This window comes from Pangasianodon hypophthalmus, chromosome 3, assembly GCF_027358585.1.
Source record: "Pangasianodon hypophthalmus isolate fPanHyp1 chromosome 3, fPanHyp1.pri, whole genome shotgun sequence".
Taxonomy (NCBI): Eukaryota; Metazoa; Chordata; class Actinopteri; order Siluriformes; family Pangasiidae; genus Pangasianodon; species Pangasianodon hypophthalmus.
In genome coordinates this window covers 14,867,044-14,885,877 of record NC_069712.1, presented here as the reverse complement: position 1 = coordinate 14,885,877, position 18,834 = coordinate 14,867,044, and the positions used below count along the sequence as shown (strand labels likewise).

The following is an 18,834-nucleotide window of genomic DNA, read 5'->3' as shown; positions in this document are numbered from 1 at the left end:
GTCCTAATTGCCTCTGCCTGAGGGCTTAGCTACACCCTCACTTCTTGTGCCTTCTAGCTAAGCCTCTGCTTTAATCTTTACTGATGTTTGTGCTCTAGATGTATTCTGGTTTTTGTCTAACCTGTGGCTTTTTAATTCATTCTGACCCCAGACCCCAAAGCTAGCTTTGTTGTGAGTGCTGTAGTTTATTAGTGTGAGTTTCTTGTGAGCTTCTTGTCTATACTGTTTCCCCCTTTTTAATATTGCTGTTTTCATTTATAGTTTAATGCCTTGACCTTGTGTAGATAATGTCTCACATTTCTTCCTACAGGTACATTGTAAATTTGCTGGATGTTGACTGTAAATGGGATGTTTTGATTGTGTCAGCTGCAGTGGGTTTTTTTTTGTTTTTTTTTTACTTTTGTGTTTAGTGTTACTTTAGATACACTGTATGTCCAAAAGTATGTGAACTCCTGACCATCACACCCATATGTGGGTCTTCCACATACTGTTCCACAAAGTTGAAAAAAGCACACAGTTGTATAGGATGTCTTGTATGCTGTTTACAGTTTCCCTTCACTGGAACCAAGAGGCCCAAACATGCTCCAGCATGACAATGCCAGGCGTCCATGCCTGACATCAGTCCCTGACCTCACTAATGTTCTTGTGGCTGAATGAACATGAACCCCCACAGCCACACTCCAAAATCTAGTAGAAAGCCTTCCCAGAAGAGTGAAGGTTATTATAACAGCAAAGGGCAGGGACTACTTCTGGAATGGGATGTTCAGAAAGCACATATGGGTGTGACTGATGTGATATAGCTATAAAAACTTTTGGCCATATACAGTCATGTCCGGAAGAATTTGGACAATGACAGAGTTTTTGTGATTTTGCCTTTATACACCACGACAATGGATTTGAAATAAAAGAATCAGGATGTGATCGAAGTGTAGACTTTCAGCTTTATTTTAAGAGGTTCCACAAAAATATGCCATTTACCATTTAGGAATTACAGCCATTTTCAGCAAAGTACTTCCATTTTCAGGGGCTCAAAGGTATTTGGACAAAGTGACATAATTGTAAATATAACCATAATTTTAATATTTGGATGAAAATCCTTTGCAGTCAATGACTGCCTGAAGTCTGGAACTCATGTTCTCAAAACTCAAATTCTGAGTTTCCTCCCTGGAGATTCTTTGCCAGGCCTTCACTGCAGCCACCTTCAGTTGCTGCTTGTTTGTGGGTCTTTCTGCCTTCAGTTTTGTCTTCAGTAAGTGAAAAGCATGCTCTATTGGGTTGAGATCAGGCAACTGACTTGGCCATTGAAGAATATTCCATTTCTTTGTCTTCAAAAACTCTTGAGTTGCTCTAGATGTTTAGGGTCATTATCCACCTGCACTGTGAAGCAGCGTCCTATCAGTTTTGTAGCATTTGGCTGAATGTGAGCAGAGAGTATAGGCCTATACACCTCAGAATTCATCTTGCTACTTCTGTCAGCAGTTACATCATCAATAAACACCAGTGAGCCCGTTCCATCGGCAGCCATACATGCCCATGCCATAACACTTCCTCCACCATGTTTGACACATGATGTGGTATACTTTGGATCATGAGCTGTTCCTTTCTTTTGCCATACTTTTCTCTTCCCATGATTCTGGTACAAGTTAATCTTGGTTTCATCAGTCCAAAGAATCTTATTCCAGAACATTGGAGGCTTTTTTAGATGTTTTCTGGCAAAGTCTAATCTGGCTTTCCTGTTGTTGAATGCTACCAGTGGTTTGCACCTTGTCGTAAACCCTCTGTATTTACATTAATGAAGGTGTCTCTTGATTGTAGATTTTGACAATGATACGCCTACCTTCTCCAGAGTATTCTCGACTTCTGTTGATGTTGTGAAGGGGTTTTTCTTCACCATGGAAAGGATTCTGCGATCATCCACTTTAGTTGTCTTCCGTGGTCTTCCAGGCCTTTCAATGTTGTTGAGCTCACCACTGCTTTCTTTCTTTTTAAGAATGTACCCAACTGTTGATTTGGGCACACCTAAGGTTTTTGCTATCTCTCTTATAGATTTATGAGATCTCCTTGGACTTCATACTACCCAATAATCCAATCTAATAAACAAAAGAACGCATTTGAAAAGGTACAACAATGCTGAGGTGACTCTAGTTTTCCTGTCGAACAGCTGCCAAATGCCAACTCAATATCTGATATCAACTCCAGACCTTTTATCTGCTTCGTCTGTCTTGAAGTAACGAGGAAATGGACCGCACCTGGTCAATTAACTTCTTGTCAGTCAATTGTCCAAATACCTTTGAGCCCCTGAAAATGGAAGTACGTTGCTTAAAATGGCTGTAATTCCTAAATGGTAAATGCCATATTTTTGTGAAATGAAGCTGAAAGTCTACACTTCAATCACATCTTGATTGTTTTTTTTTTCAAATCCATTGTCATGGTGTATAAAAGCAAAAACTCCATCATTGTCCAAATACTCCCGGACCTGACTGTAGTGTATTATACCACAGAGTTGTTGAACGCTCAGTTCTGATTGGCCAGAAGGTGGTGATTTATTTTATGTCACAGCAGCTCTGACAATAGTTCTGGCTTCAAAGGGTTATATTAATCACTCATTATCATTTCTGTAGTAACAACTTACAAAGGGATTTGTATGGCTGACAGACCACATAAACTGATTTTTAAAATGTGCATAATCATTGAAATGGTGACATTTTCTGTGAGAAGATGATTATTTAGCATTTTTGGGAAAAGCCTCCACTGTTAGCGCAGTCAGAGGTAAAACTGTAACTTTAAATTTTCCACCATGGGAAGTTCTTCAGGGTGGAGGATTTGGTGGTTTCTTGATAGCATGACAAGCTTAACTTGAGGAGTGAGAAAAAAAAGAAAGGCTGGTGAGGAAATGGCTTTTTTGTTTATAGCTGCTATAACGTAAATGACATAACGTAAAGGGAATTTCGAGGAAATTCCACAAGATTAAGTGTAATTAAATTGTTGATTATTTTTTCTATAACAGCATGCATTATCTTTTATTCCTTATTTAACAGACCTGATTTGACTCATACTAACCAATAATCCAATCTAATAAACAAAAGAACGCATTTGAAAAGGTACAACAATGCTGAGGTGACTCTAGTTTTCCTGTCACCAGACAAACCCTGCACTACAGAAAATATCTTGAACATAATAAAAGCAAATTCTATAACATAAGGAAAATATAAGGAAATTAATCATTCTTTTTATTAGCTTGTTTTTAAACAAATATAAGATTATTAAACTGATTTTTAAAAATATTTTTACTCATTTCAAGCTTGAAATTGTCTTATTGTATTGGCAGATAATTTTGCTTATTTCAAGCATTTATTTCTAGAAAGAATTGAAATTATCAGTCAAATGAATAAGACAATTTTAAGGTTGACATTAGTAAATATGTGTAGAAATAGGCTTAATGTTTAGATTTTTACTCGGTCTTATATTTGTTATATAATGATCTCATAATGAGAAATATTAGATAACATTTCCTTTATTCAAGATTTTCACTTGCTAAGATGTATTTTTTTTTTCTGTGCAGATTTTCAGACAGATTGTAAAGATGTCCATAAAGGTGTCCAAAATTTACAGTCCTAATTTTAGGAACAAACTAAACCCCTTAGTGTGTATATCCTTATTTGCTGTATGGATCAATGTCCTTATGGGAATCTGACCATCATTTGAACATATATATTACTAGTCATTCCCATCTCATTGCATATTTTGCTTGTCTTTAATGTGTAAGTTGAAAGAGAAGCCTTGTCTTTCATCCATTCTGTAACCATTTCTGTGGGTCTGTGTCTTTGTCTCTTCATCTCTCTGTCATCCACGTGTCTCTGATTTGATCACACGCATCAGCTGGATTTTGGAGCCTATTTTTCCTACTCAGGAGACAGTAAACCACCTCAGTGCAAGGCCCGGGGCACAGAGGTATACTGGCCACACAGAGGAGGATAAACTAGATTACAGTTTCATTCCTGTTAGAGTCATGCACACACATTACATTACACAGAATTTGCTTTCATCATCATCATCATCATTTACTCAGTTTTTTCCTCTCATCCTTTTATTTCTGTTTTGCTTTAATCATTTGCAAATCATAGGCAGCCACGAATTCTGGACAAGCCTAGCTGTCAGAAACCTGGCAAGAAAAAATCTGACAGTGAGCGGTAAGGAGTCATACAGTACCATACCATATTTTTCATTACCATCCTATTATTATACGTGCACAATACACTAATACGCAAAGCACTGCTCTCCATTTATTTTATGTGTCTATGTGCAGCTGTTGTTGTATGTCAGTGGTAAGCTCATTGTCTGTTGAGTGTGTTCAGTATTTTTGCTTCAGTCTCTTTGCAAATGTTCAGTTCAGTTATATTTTAACACAGATACATTGCCATGGGGAAAATGTGGTGTACTTCAGAGATTTATTAATGGTCCTGTTTGTTTCTCATTACTTCACTGTTCTTATGTCGTTGTTAATCGGTTTGTCTGCTTTTAGCTTGTCTGTGCTTTGCTTTTCAATTTTTTCGTTTGGTTTCTTTTTCTTTTTTATCATGTTTTTCTTGCATATTACATGCTTTCCACTATGGTCAGAAGAATACACTCTATCTCTATTGTAAAGAGCTTGAGAGGAAATGGAGTATCCCTGCCTTCACTGGGTAAGGTGACATGATTGGGGTTACCACAGCCCTAGATCATAGCCCTAAGTTAGGCAGAGAGAGCTCCCCTAATTCCGAAATATACCCACACACAAACAAATATTTACAACCACCAGTGGTTGTTCTCTCTCTGAATAATTTTGCTAATTTTGCCTTCTGCTGTATGGGTCCTGTTCCTATTACACCAAAAACTGTAGATTGTCCTGGATTTGTTGCTACACATTGTGGGTCTTATTCTTTTCACTTCCTGTGCTTTCAGTATTTCTGTCTCTAACACCTTTTCTTCTCCCTCTTATTGTGCTTATTTCCTATTTACTCCTAAGGTTAATATATTAAAGGCCCGACTAATTTTAACCTTTTAAGGATCAAGCAAATATTGGTACAGCATCAACCTCATGATATTTATTTTAAAAATGTGCTGTTTTGTCCCTGTTGGGTGTATATAAGAAAATAATCTGTCTAAATGTGAAACTATACATACTTTGTTTGCTGAAAAATACATCATGTAGATCTCTTTTATGTCAGTTGCTTGTATCAAAAGACTTTTTCTTTTTCTTGTTTTCTTGTGTTTCCTTTTCCATAATTTCCAGGGTTCATCCACATGCCAGCACGGCATACTCTTCATCGGCAGGAACTTCCTCATCAGCACGCAGAGGCCGACAGTTACCCCAAGTCCCGGCTAAAAGCAGTAGTGTAGAACAAGGTATAGCACAGTGCCATGCTTCCTGTACTTTATTTTCTTTTTTTTACATTTTGTGTAAATAAAATTTTTGTGACGATAACCTTGAATAAGATAAGATTTCGATATGGTATGAATAAATTACGGAATTTAAATGACTATAAATGTACACTTATTGTATGTAATGTCCAGTAGATGTCTGGTCAAATGCTCGTGTTTATATGATTATGTTTTTTCAGCCCTTGCTTCAGAGGAGCGAACACGGCAGATGAAGGTACATTCCTACAGGACACCAGCTCCCTCCAGTACCAGCCAGGACCTGGAGAGGGTGCTCAAGAACAAACGAGAGGTAACCTCTCCTGTCTTTCCCCACTCTGCTGTCAGGCCCATCTTTATATGGGTTTTGTCTTCAATATTTACATATTCCATTACAGTTTTTATTAGTTTTTTTTTTAGTTTTTTTTTTTAGTTTTTTTTTTTAGATTCAGACTCTTACCCGTACTTGAGATTTGTATCTTCTGCATCTTTTCTCTTGTGTTACAGCTTTATAAAGAGCAGCGACGGAGCTGTGATAATGTATCCCATAAATCCTCAGACAGTGATGTCAGTGACGTGTCAGCCATCTCTCGTGCCAGCAGTGCCTCACGGATCAGTAGCACCAGCTACATGTCCATCCAATCAGAGCGGCCCAGGGGTCGCTTCAGGTCAGTGACTCACACAAAAAACTACATAGTCAAAATTGTTGTTCACGATTGAGGAAAAATATCAAAGTTAAGTAGGCATAGATTATATATGCCCCTAACCGCAGTTCTTAATAATTACCTTTTGTCTCTCTTAACTGCAGGGTGAGTGGTGATGACAGTCTTTTTTTTGTGTATGTGTATTCCAGCACAGTGGAATCTAAACAGAAATATTTATATACTTTAAAAAAATGCGGTAACACATTCTATGAAGCCTACAATCAAAACCATTATAACTGTGCTCATAATTTTTATAAGTTGGTAAGGATTCCTTGTAAACACTAATAATGACCTCTGAATAATTATAAAGCAACTGTAATATTTATTAACAATAATAAAAATATTGGAAAAGTCTTAATTATCAAGGAATTAATTATAGAACATTATTAGAGCTTTATGGGGGCATTATTAAAGTTTAATAAATGTGTACGTGGAATCAGTTTCAACTTACAAAGACTTGTAAACACAGTTATAATGATTTATTAATATGAGCTTCACAGAAAGTGTTACGAAATAGCCTTATATAAATCAGCCCAGTTTTATTCATCATCTCTCCATTTTAAGGGACTATAGTACTCTTCGCTAATATGATCCTTCATGGTCTGCCAGGTTGTTAGCTTTTCCTAACCTGACCAATGCATCCTGGATGTAATTACCTTTAAACTGAAGCTGACATATTGAACTTTAACCTCATAGTCATAGTTGCAGTTAGCCTGCTGCAACCTATTGTGCTGGAGGACAGACTTAAAAGCTGCATCTACTGTCTACTTACTATGAGTAGATACCACTTATTATCGATCATGCTGGAGAGCATTTAGCAACTTTGTGGAATTACTCATATTCTCATATTCTACTCATATTAGCTGCCATGTTCGCCCATCCAGCCGGAGCATGTTGAAGAGCACGAGTGTGAGCGGTGAAATCTTCACTCTGGAGCGCACAGACGGCAGCCAGTCAGACACGGCTCTGGGAACACTGGGGACAGGAGGGAAGAAGCGGCGCTCCAGTCTTAGCGCTCGTGTGGTGGCCATCGTGGGTATTCCCTCACGACGCAGTAGGAGCACCTCTCAGCTCAGCCAAACAGGTGTGCGACACACACACACACACCATTATAGCAATTGCTGTTGTCTACAGACACCTTTGTTTTGTTGCTCTGCGCCATGCATGCCTTATATGGCCGATGAGATAACTTTTATGTGCTAAAAGTGTTTGACATCTCTGTACATTCTGTTTAAGTGGTCAGAGTAATATAAGAGAGATCAAACTGTTTCATTTCATCCTTGTCGTCAGAGTTCAACTGTGAATATATTTACATTATTAGAAATTTTAGTAATGCTGGACTTATGTCTGATCTGGCAAATGGATTTGTGTGACTGAAATAATGAGATGATCCTGAGCATAGAAATATGTGCTTGAAGTCAATAATCAGTATCAGAAATTAATCAGATTTCAGTAGATGTCTTTAAAAGTTTAAGTACATTCAACTGCACATTTAATTAAGATGCTTCATATTTGAGTAAGATGCTTTACTACTGAACAGATAGTCCTGAGAGCTTTAAATACATGATCATACGCTCAAAAAATATTCAAAACATGTAGGTAATTAGTAATATTATGCAATGTTCTAGATTATGTAACTGGTTATAGTTTAAGACAGGCAGTATTATGTAAGGACATAAAGTATGTGATGACGCACAAGTCCTGAACAATAGCAACTGCAGAGTTAGTTAAGGTAGCACTAATAATCTGTCTTTCTCTCTAAGTGTCTCTGTCTTTCTTTCTCTGTCTCTCTCCCTCTTAATCTCTCACACTCTTGCTTTAGTGGCATTCGTCAAATGCCCCATATTCTGTGTCATTACAGTAGCTAGGATATCAGCAGGCTGGATGTGGATGTTATGACCTGTAAGCCTGTGAGAGTTGGAGCTGCTGAGAATGGCAGCATTTTTTCTGTTAACATTGGCAGGATTTAACTCTGAGATGAACCCTGGATCCTAATCAGATGTAATGCAGACAAATTCCTTTGAAGTTGGATCTGATATCTTTTAAAATCCCATATTTTAAGCGCTGTCTATTTATGGTTTAATAAATGGATTTCAGAAAAAAAGAAACAAATTAAAAAAGGATGGTAGAAAAAAAGTTCTTGGACCACGTAACTGCCAAGCCCCTGGACAATATCTTAAAAGGCCTATCAGATAATAAATCAGACAGTGTTGCAGAGGTTCCATAAATCAGTATTTTAAAGGGCTGCAGTGGTGTGCAGCAACTGTTCTACTCTCTGTAGCTAGCAGAGAAAATCTTCTATTCTTTCTTTGGCTTTCTATTTTCCATCCAATGCAAAGAAATAATACACCTATACTACTGGATGAGTAGTGATTAACAGTTACTTGGCTGTATGACTACATTTCTTTCAGTAGAGCATTGGTGAAATTGACAAACTATGATCTTCTCATAATTACATTTTATAGTAAAGTAGCTTTCAGTTGCCTCCTCACAGCACCATGGTCCCAGGTTTTATCCAGCTCTATCTGTGCTGTGCATGTTGTCTCCATGTCCATGTGGGTTTCCTCTGGGTTCTCTGGTTTCTTTCCTCTACCCGAAAACAGTAGGTGGATTGGCTATGATAAATTGCTGCTAGGTGTGAATGTCTGTGTGTGCTTGGTGCCTTGCAATGGACAGGCATGCCATCAATGGTGTGTTCCAGCCTCACCCCAGTGTTCCAAGGATGATCCACTGTGACCTTGACCATTTACTGAAAATGAGTGAGTTAGTAACTTTTGGGAAATTACTTTACGGATTGTTTCTATATCTCAGTATTTGCCAGGCTTTTTCTTCTTGTAAGCAGCAAATGTCGTTATCTGCTACCTCCAATCCAAACAGCAAAAACAGGTTTATGTGAACCTCATCAGAACCAGCGGCTGACGGAACATTTATGTAAGGTAAAAGTATCCTATGGGGTGTGTGACATACCTCGATTGTATTTAACACCCAGTCAGCACGACTTTAGGGTCTGGCATTTTCCAGCCATCTGCAATCCATCAAAAGGCCATAAATAGTGAAGACGGCACCCCATGCTATCCAGCAGGAGATGGTAATAACGTGGCCAAAGCATCTTGTCTCAGACAGTAATATTTCCTCTTGAATGAGTAAGGCCAGGAGTGGGAGAAATATACTTCGTTGACAAAAAGCTATTGTATATTTCTCTTTTTTAAATGTGCACCAATTCTCTGTCAGTGTCCTTTTCATGTGAGAAATTTTTGTCTAGTAATCTGGGTAATGTAACATAAATGTTTTCTTGTCTACTATTTCTCTGTAGAAGCAGCAAATAAGAAGGCAAAAGGCTCGAGTCAGATCCAGAGGAGTCAGGAGACAGGCATGGCAGTGGAGTATCCCCGCAATGCAATGGCTCGCCAGGCCAGTCGCGAGTCCACTGATGGCAGCATGAACAGCTACAGCTCTGAGGGGAAGTCAGTATCACAACACATGCACACTGCAAATTCTCCTCTGACTTCTGATTGTCTATGCCAGGGGTTCTCAGAAATTTTGCAGCCTGTAAAACTGAAAAATTAGTTCCACAAACCACCTCCAAGCAAAATGTAACTACTTAAATATTAGACTCATTTATGTTAAAGTATCCAGTAATGTCTTAGCTATTTATTGGAGCCAGAGAGCTTTTTATTCCTGAAGTCAAAATACATTTGATCCACATTGACAATATTTATAGGCTGACTTGTTTTTGAATTATTGAGGTTTGGATTAAACCTGTCCAATTCAAGTGAACAGTGACACCCACTAATTAATATAAAACTCAATAATAAATATAATAATAAATTTGATAATGGTGGATGTCTGAAGCACCCCCTTTCTATGGTTCACAGACCCCTGGGGGGGTTCCTGGACTCACTCTAAGGACCACTGCAGTGGTTGTTTTTGTTGAAATGGTCAATCAGTACAAATACCTAATGACTCTTTGACCTCGTATCATATGTGTATCTTGGATCGAGCGAGTTGCGTAAATCTTTTGGACAGATGTATTGTTCAAAAGATAAGCTCATGGAAAAAGAGCTTAAGGTAGGCTATTTTTGCACTGATTTGCACACTTAATATGTCCATTGTTTTAGCAGCTCCATTTTTGGAGCCAGATGGTGAGCCTTCCACCCCTCTGATAATTAAAATATCTATCATCCGTGCAGATGGGCCTCAGCAGGGTTCTAGTCTGAGCACAGAATAGAACAGCTATTGCTCACTGTAGAGTGGAGTGGCCGGTCACACCGACCCTTAGCAATCCAACTCGGAGCCTGACAAAGCACAAACTTGAAGAGACTGTGTGATTTAAAGCTAATTACACATTGATTTGTATGAAATGGAGGTATCACTTAGGCCGCTTATATGGTATGACATTGGCTGGCACTGCTCTCAGACATTCCAGTTGGAGTTAGCTCATGGAAATTGTGCTGGTCTCAAAGGAAATATCGCCTGTGTTTGAGGGGCCGCAGCACAGGACATGGTTTACATACCGCACTTAATAAAGGTCTGCTGTTCACAAATGTACAGAGTTCAGCTCTCAACTTTTTCTAGTGCACTGTGTAGGTCATTATTGGCAGGTATGGAATTACAGTAAATGAATACTAGTAATCTAAGTAATTTCATGATGGAATTATGTTGTAGGCATATTTACCCTAGACACATTTCAGATCATTGTCTCCCTAAAATTCACTCATGTCTCTTAGGTACTGTTGACACAAAACCATAATAACTGAAACAGAAAAATTAAAGAATTATCTGTGTGTATGGGCATGTTTTTATATCTTGGATGTAAGGATAGGAATAACTGACAGTTTTGACCTTGTGCAGACATTGGCAGACATTTGGTCTTTTCTTGTTTCTTTTAAATAAAATAAAAAGTGCAGCTTTTATAGAAAACCTTTTATTATTTACTCAGGTTAACATTAGGGTTAGATTTAGGTGTAGGCATAACAATAATTATCTTCGTTAACATTTGTGCATTTTTGTGTGTGTGCGTGTGTGTGTGAGATAGTCTGATCTTCTCAGGGATGAGGTTGGGGGCTGACAGCCAGTTCAGTGACTTCCTTGATGGCCTTGGACCTGCACAGCTAGTGGGGAGGCAGACTCTAGCAACACCGTCTATGGGTTAGTGTTCATTCCAGGATTTTGACTCAAATTTAATTTGGTTTAATTTGAATAAATGAACTGAATAAACCTGTATAAAGTAAACTTGAAAAAGTAACTACTTTCTACCAGTCGCACTACTTGAGTTCCAAAAAGATAGAAAGAACCTCATGTCAGTTAATGTGTGCTTCAGGAGATGTTCAGATCGGCTTAATGGATAAAAAGGGGCAGTTGGAGGTAGAGGTGATCAGGGCACGTGGCCTTACCCCCAAACCAGGATCCAAATCGCTGCCAGGTAAAAGTGTTCTCATACTGTTTTTGACTCAGATTAAGAGTATGTTAGAGAGGATGCCAGCTTGGAAACTTTTACAGCACCACAGAGAGTGTCGTTTTATTCTTTTTACTGTCTCATTGATTTGATGATAGCGTTTGCTGTCCACAGCTCCGTATGTCAAGGTCTACTTGCTGGATAATGGAGCATGCAAAGCCAAAAAGAAAACCAAGATTGCACGAAAAACACTCGACCCATTGTATCAGCAGTCACTGCTGTTTGAGGAGAGTCCGCAGGGTAAAGTTCTGCAGGTAAGAAGAGGTTGAAGTGTATAAACCCATCTGTCCTCTCTTACATGGTTTTTGGTTTGTGTAAAAGTTTAAAATTGTGTGAGGTGTGTTTTCCCTCACAGGTAATAGTGTGGGGCGACTATGGACGCATGGACCACAAATGCTTCATGGGAGTTGCACAGATCCTTTTAGAAGAGCTGGACCTTTCTAGTACAGTGATTGGCTGGTATAAACTGTTTCCCCCATCCTCACTGGTGGACCCAACACTAGCTCCTCTCACTCGACGTGCTTCCCAGTCATCACTCGATTCAGGGCCAACAGGCGTCAGGTCCTAGTGAACAGGAGAGAGGACATGAGATAAAACATGACCGAATAGAGCAAAGGCCCATGGCAAAAAATACAGCGCCAGAGGGGCAGCCAGGCAGGCGGACAGAATCACGATCAAAGCTTTGCTGGAGCCTGACAATCACTTCTCCTCTCGTTTATTTTTGGCCTTTGGATTGCTGAGATTTCCCTTGATCCACTCCGCTCCTTACTGCATGTTCTGTTTGTTTTAGCCATGTTGCTGAGATGATGAGCGAGCCCAAATTAAAAGAGGGAATGATGAGCAGCTGAAAGCAATCCGCTTTGGCTGACAGAGAGAGAGAGGAGCCGACTGCGGTGCTGGTTGCCTGAGTGCTTCTTGCCAATCAGTAACGTTTAGGAGCTGTTTTCTAACCATATAAGGAGTGTGTGAGAGTATGCGAGACAGAGGTGTGACGGTGGATCGGTGAGAGTGAAGACAACGCTGCCCCTCCCTTGGCCTAATTGTACAGGAAGCCTGTCTGCCGAGGAGAGGCCTGAGGTCAGGGGTTAAAGGGCAAGGGTTAGTCTTCTCAAAGTCTCCCCTCCTCCTCACGAATGCTGAGAGCAGGGCCTCTCCTCATGTCAGTGTGCCACTGACTCAGATCAGGTGTGTGAGAGGGGAGGCCAGCTTGAAAACCTTTGTCTGTTTACAGCAGTTACAACTGACTGCTTTGCCTTTTTTTTTACTTTCTCATGTATTTGATACACAGACACACCTTGTAGAATGTGAACACATGGCTCATTCTGACAGTTGTGTCGTATAAGCTTAAAGGAAGATGCAAAACCACATGCAGTAGAACACTGGGAGTGAGGTTTATTTCAGCCTGGCCAGGAGATTATAAGAATGGCCAACTGACGTAAATACACTAATACATTTGGCGTCCCAGGTTAGTGGCCCTCAGATATACTTTGAGCTCTTGAGAGTATATAGAGAACTGGTCAGTATGGACAGGCACCGTGCACATAGGTAATAGCCAGTCACTTTATTTGACTTAGTTCATTCTGTTTTTGGGACCTGCCCATAACTGAATTTCTATCCAAGTAAAGTTATTTTGAAGCAAGCACAAATGCTTGATTTTTTTTAAAACAAACTTTTAAAGAAGATTATAACAACCCAAATTATCATCAGCTATTTTTGCATTTTTTATTTTGTGGTAGTTTAAGTTATTAAAAAAAAATTAATTAATAAAGAAATCAAGTCTTTCCCGAGCATCTGGACGAATGTGATAGTAAGTGAGAGGTGGTTTAGGAGATGGCCTGAGATGGTGACCTCCCAAAACCTGCCACCTTCTCTTCCCAACATGGGCAACAGCATGACTCTGGAACCGTTCCAAGCTGCATGCACATTTTGTAAAACAAGACAGATGAGAAAAAAGAGACTAAAATAAATGTGTGTTAGTTCCACATACTGTAGGCCAGCTTGTATGTTGCATGTACTTGTACAGTTTGCTCGTACTTGATATTAATAGATTAACCAATAAAATGAAGCCATTCATTCCATGTGTGGGCATTTGGCCAAGTTTAGCCATGCACACAGCCCTCATTTTGGGGCAGAATGTCTATGAGGAGTTTTTGAATTGTTTTCTTTTTTTTTTTACCCTATGGATAAATAAGTTCTGTACTGTAGTACTGAGCAAACACGAGGCCCTCATTTTTACTGAAGATGTTGGTGTTCTCTGTAGTCTACTACTGTGGGCTAGAACTGAGCTAGATAATGTGTATAAAACCAGAGCTATCTATATATGGAAAATGATTATGATATATGAAAATTAAAACAGCATATATATATATATTTATATATACATATATATACATATATATATATATATATTTAAAAAAAATAGTGTATCCAAGTAAATGTTGCAAACAGAAACAACACTGCACATACTGTAAATATGAGTCTGCTTTTGAGGTTTACTTATATTTACAAAGTGGCCCCGTCAAAATAGATTAATGCTCTGTCTCCTGGCTCCATTGAATGGAACAAAGGCTGAGAAAGGACACCACCAGAGTTTCTGGTTCTTTCAGATATATGTGGCTATAAAATAATCACTATAATTGGGACCTCTGTTTATCTGTTACAGCATTAGAACAAAGTCCATGAGATCCTGTTTTGATAAAAAAGTTTACTTTTCATGTCCGTTATGGCAGACTTCTTTCCTTTGTCAGTATTACTCAAGGATACTGATTGTTTACAATTCATGTGTCCCACTGAAACAGAATAGAAAGTATTCACTGCAACATTTCTTGTTTGTACAACAGATGTTACTCAAATGATGTGTATGTTTTATATTCAAGAGTTCATTTTTATTATTTACAAATAAAAGACTGTGTGGAAAAAGAACAGTGGCTCTGAAAAATTTATGTACATGTTTATACTACTATACTGAACAGTTTCTGTCACTTCTTTAACTTGACCAAATGTCCTTCATTTTGTGGCAGGACGCTAGTGTAACAGGTATTTAAAAATACCTGTTAGCTTTTGTGTTTCTTTAAGATTTTTAACCAGATGAAATGATATAATCTATAAAAAATATCTAAAACCAGATAAAGGCTTTCTTCACTAAGGTTTTGAAGAAATGACATGGGCATGGTAGTGGAGGTTCACAGCCAGATATATACACTGCATGGCCAAAAATATGTGGACACCTGACCATAACACCCATATGTGGGCCTTCTCCAAACTGTTGCCACAAAGCTGGAAGGACACAATTGTCTGGATTGTCTTTGTATGCTGTAGTATTACAATATCTTTGGAACTGGAACTAAGAGGCCTAGTCAAAACCTGTTCATCTGAGTTGGGATCTGATGACTGTGAAGACTGTAGCATATGATTTACATCATTTTCAGATTAGTCAGTGAGCCCTCGTGCCCTGCTGATGGAGACACTGTGATCCTGAAAGAAATGGTGATCCCGTTTTTGGATTGTTTTTTTATTCGTCTACATGAAGCACATCCCACAGAACAGATAACGCTTCCATTTCAACCAGCTTTCAAAAAATCTAACAGGATGAAGGATACTTTGGAAGTCTAAAAATTTAGTTGTTATGATTTACCTCACGTACATTGTGTTGCACTTGAGTGTAGAGTGTAGCCAGTGTAGAGCTTTGCACTTAGTATATTTGCACATATCACAATATAATGATTGTATGTAATTGTAATTCATTCATGCTACAATAATGTGTTCATATTGCAGTGTGTCACAAATGTAAAGCAGGAAAAGAACATGCTACCATCAGGACACTTGAGTATTACAGAGAATTTATTAGAATATATTAAAATTATAAAGGAGACTTTAATACAGACACCACTCTCACTGTAAATATGGCTAAACATATTTAGAAGTCACTCTGATGATATACACACTCGCTGACCACAGCAGTGCAATGCATAAAATCACATAGATACAGGTGAAGAGCTTCAAATATCTGAATAGGAATATTTCAGGAATTGCTGATCTCCTGGGATTTTCATGGACTAGAGTCTTCACAGAATGGGGTGAAAAAACAAATAAGGAAACAAAGGAAGTCTATGGTAACTTAAATAACCACTCTTTACAACCATGGTGAGCAGAAAAAACATCTCAGAGCACAATATGTCAAACCTTGTGGAGGCGGAAGGGCTACAACAGCAGAAGACCACATTGTGGTCTGATACTCCTGTCAGCCAAGAACAGGAATGTGAGGTTACAGTGGGTACAGGTTCACTGAAACTGGACAGCTGAAGATCGGAAAAAAGACCAATTGAAATCAACCAACTAATCTCTGAGATCACATTTTCCCCATTCTAATGTTTGTTGTGGACATTAATTGAAGCTCTTGACCTGTAATGGCATTTTATGCATTATGTTGCTGTTACATGCTAATTGCATAAATGAGCAGGATTACAAGTGTTCCTAATGAAGTGGTCAGTAAGTGTAAAGAGAAGATACAACCAAAAACAAACAGTTTTCTTCATCTAATAGCACTAGAGGTTCATGGCCTAAGGACATTTTTACTTTCTCATATAAGACAACATAATTTCAGTGATTAGAAGCAGTAGAACCATTTTGAACTGTCAGAACCACTTTGTGTGCTTTAAATGTGACTACCTTTATGGAGCTCAGAGAACTTGCAGTTTCTCATTTTATGCTAATAAGCATAAAATATAAGCATGGGTGACCGTGAACATCTGCCTTCAATAAATTCAAGAGTTCTGTTTTAATTTGAGTTCACTAAAGGATCAAAGTAAATGTCCTAAGGGATTTTAAAGACATTTCTTTCAAAGACCTATTACTTAGTAAATTTCATTACTTTTATTACTGAGTTGGCAATTTGTAATAGGCCAGATTGTGATTACTGTGATTTATTTACTTTTTTCTTTTGCAATTTTGAAACTATAACTAAGAACTCATTTATTATAAAATAAAAACTTAGTATGTTTAATTTTTATTTAATATTGTTGTGAGTGTGATAAATTAATAATAATCAGTTTACAACAACCCAAAGCCCCCACCATGTGGACACAGTGAGTATTACACATCACATTAATAATCCATTTACTCAACTGCTCAAGTCATGTGTATTCACTGAAGATGTAAAAACAACAACAACAACAAAGAGATTCAATTCTAATTGGAAAGGTCTCTTCCAAAGGAAGAAACTGCCAATTCAAACACTGAAGGTTTAAACCCAAAATACCTCAAATTCATACCTTTTAAATCTTATATGTATTCTTATTTAAATTCTATAGCTAATGAATATTTAACACAGATTGATTTATCTTCTAATTTATTATATTTCATAGATTTTTCCCCAATTTCTCCACAATTTGATGACCTGACAATTCCCATCCAAAAGCCAGCTCCCCATTAAACGACAGGTACCAACTGGGGAGGGTGAGGGCTTACGCATGCTTCCTCCAAGACTCGTGAAGCCAACCAACCACATCTTTTCAAAGCTGCATCACAGGGCAGCTGAACACACTCAGGGGAAAGCACTACAGTTACTGCCACTGCCACTGTTGCAAATACATGAGTTTATAGAAGCCCACGGTTGGATCGTTTCATTGTAAGTGACAGGGAGGGTAATGTCATCCCTCCCACCTAGACAGCACGGCCAATTTTTTTTGCTCCCTTTCCTCCTGGCCATGGATGGCTGTAGCACTGTCGGGATCCATACTCATGATCTCTTGACAATAGGGTAAATGTTTTATAGTTTTAATAGCATTAGTATTTGCATTACATGCATTAGCTCTGAAAGCATGAGGGATGGCAGGCATTTTTTTTTTTTTTTTGCAGTTTTTGGTTATATGTTAACAGGGCATACAGTGAATATACTGGTAGATTTAATGTTGATCAAAAATGTATTTTTTGTCCTTATAAAGAATATTTTCATTTTACAATAATAGATTTTGTACATACATGATTTATACCACTTGTCTACTTTAACATGATTTCTTTTTGTGTATTTGGCTATTTCTGATGTATTTTTTTAATATTTAAAAATTCCTACCATTTTTGGCCCTCTGAGATATTTTCCCATATGTTCCCACAGTCTAGCTCAAATCATAGTGTGGTAGTATGTGAAACTGTGAAACTTGTTGTTGGATTTCCCCAGGCTCTTCCACCCCCAGAGGTGTTGTGTATACTACTGTGGAGAAACATCTATAAGAACAGTTTTAAAACTACTCATTTGACTTGTTAATTTTTTTTGTATTAACATTTGTTACATTTACATTTGTTGTTGGTCACATTGAAAATCTATTGTTTTTGCTCCTGTTTGAGGTTTAACAGAAAGTTATCTGTCAGCTGATCTGTATTTGGTGGTGATACAGAATGAACTCAGGTGTAGTTCCCAGAAGATGGTTGGCAGCGACTGCGCTTCTGTCTGCTTTTGGGCTGCATGGGAATTGAAAGCATGGCTGTGAAAAGATTTCTAACATTTTTAAGCAGGTAGTGATTTATGTAGGGACGTACAAATATGTAAAAAGCGTATAAATGTTCCAGAGCTCCATTCCACAAATGAATATATTGCTAATATTTTGGGACTCGTTATTCATACTCCACTGGCTTGATCTTGTTGGCCATGTAATCTGCACACTATTCCAATGACTAGAATTGTTGGGCAACTGATCTGGGCTCTGACCATACCAGCACCATGTCATATGGCATATTCTGTAGAAATGTGTTTCTGGCTGATGGACTCTGAGGATGTGGCATGGATGTAGATCGCCAAAGCATAATTGCCACTGGTCTGTAGAAACCACCAGCAATTGCTTAACAGCCACAGAAGCACAAATTCCTTTTAAGTATCAAACTGTAATGACAAGCTCATGCCACTAGAGTGTGCGTTCCTGTTAGCTGTGTGCAACACTTTCAGTTCATGCACTCAGACAATCTGCTGAGGATTAGTCCTCTGTCAGGAAGCTTTCAGAGAAATACAATCATGACATCTGAATAGTTATATTTTTGTGTTTTACATTATATAGACAAAACCACAAGTAAAAAAGTGTATCCGTATGATCTCACTCTTTTCATAACTACAGTCTGAGATGCAAAATATGTTTCATTTATGGAAAATTTGTATGCATAAATATACCTATATCTTTGGATTTTCCATCTTACGCTATCATCTATGAAAGCCTCTGGCAAAATCACAGGCGGGATTTCAGAAGACTGTTCTTGAAGTAAGAGATGAAAGAGCAGTAGCACCTTTAATAC

General features: G+C 38.2%; 1 protein-coding gene across 12 annotated transcripts in view; it reads left to right on the top strand.

Moving 5' to 3' along the window:
- Positions 1-15,596, top strand: part of LOC113537600 (regulating synaptic membrane exocytosis protein 1) — a 75,223-nt gene extending 59,627 nt beyond the window's left edge. For 4 of the 12 annotated variants that reach the window (XM_053232476.1, XM_053232475.1, XM_026932173.3 and 1 more), the window contains 11 exons: positions 3,880-3,951; positions 4,125-4,190; positions 5,273-5,385; positions 5,601-5,710; positions 5,905-6,065; positions 6,965-7,185; positions 9,415-9,565; positions 11,137-11,249; positions 11,422-11,523; positions 11,671-11,810; positions 11,912-15,596. In XM_053232476.1, coding sequence (XP_053088451.1) covers positions 3,880-3,951; positions 4,125-4,190; positions 5,273-5,385; positions 5,601-5,710; positions 5,905-6,065; positions 6,965-7,185; positions 9,415-9,565; positions 11,137-11,249; positions 11,422-11,523; positions 11,671-11,810; positions 11,912-12,124 — 1,462 coding nt within the window. In that variant the 3' untranslated portion in view covers positions 12,125-15,596. The remainder of the gene's footprint in view (positions 1-3,879; positions 3,952-4,124; positions 4,191-5,272; positions 5,386-5,600; positions 5,711-5,904; positions 6,066-6,964; positions 7,186-9,414; positions 9,566-11,136; positions 11,250-11,421; positions 11,524-11,670; positions 11,811-11,911) is intronic. The other 8 variants (XM_053232478.1, XM_053232479.1, XM_053232484.1 and 5 more) reach the window with 4 other exon arrangements.
- Positions 15,597-18,834: the final 3,238 nt, after the last annotated feature.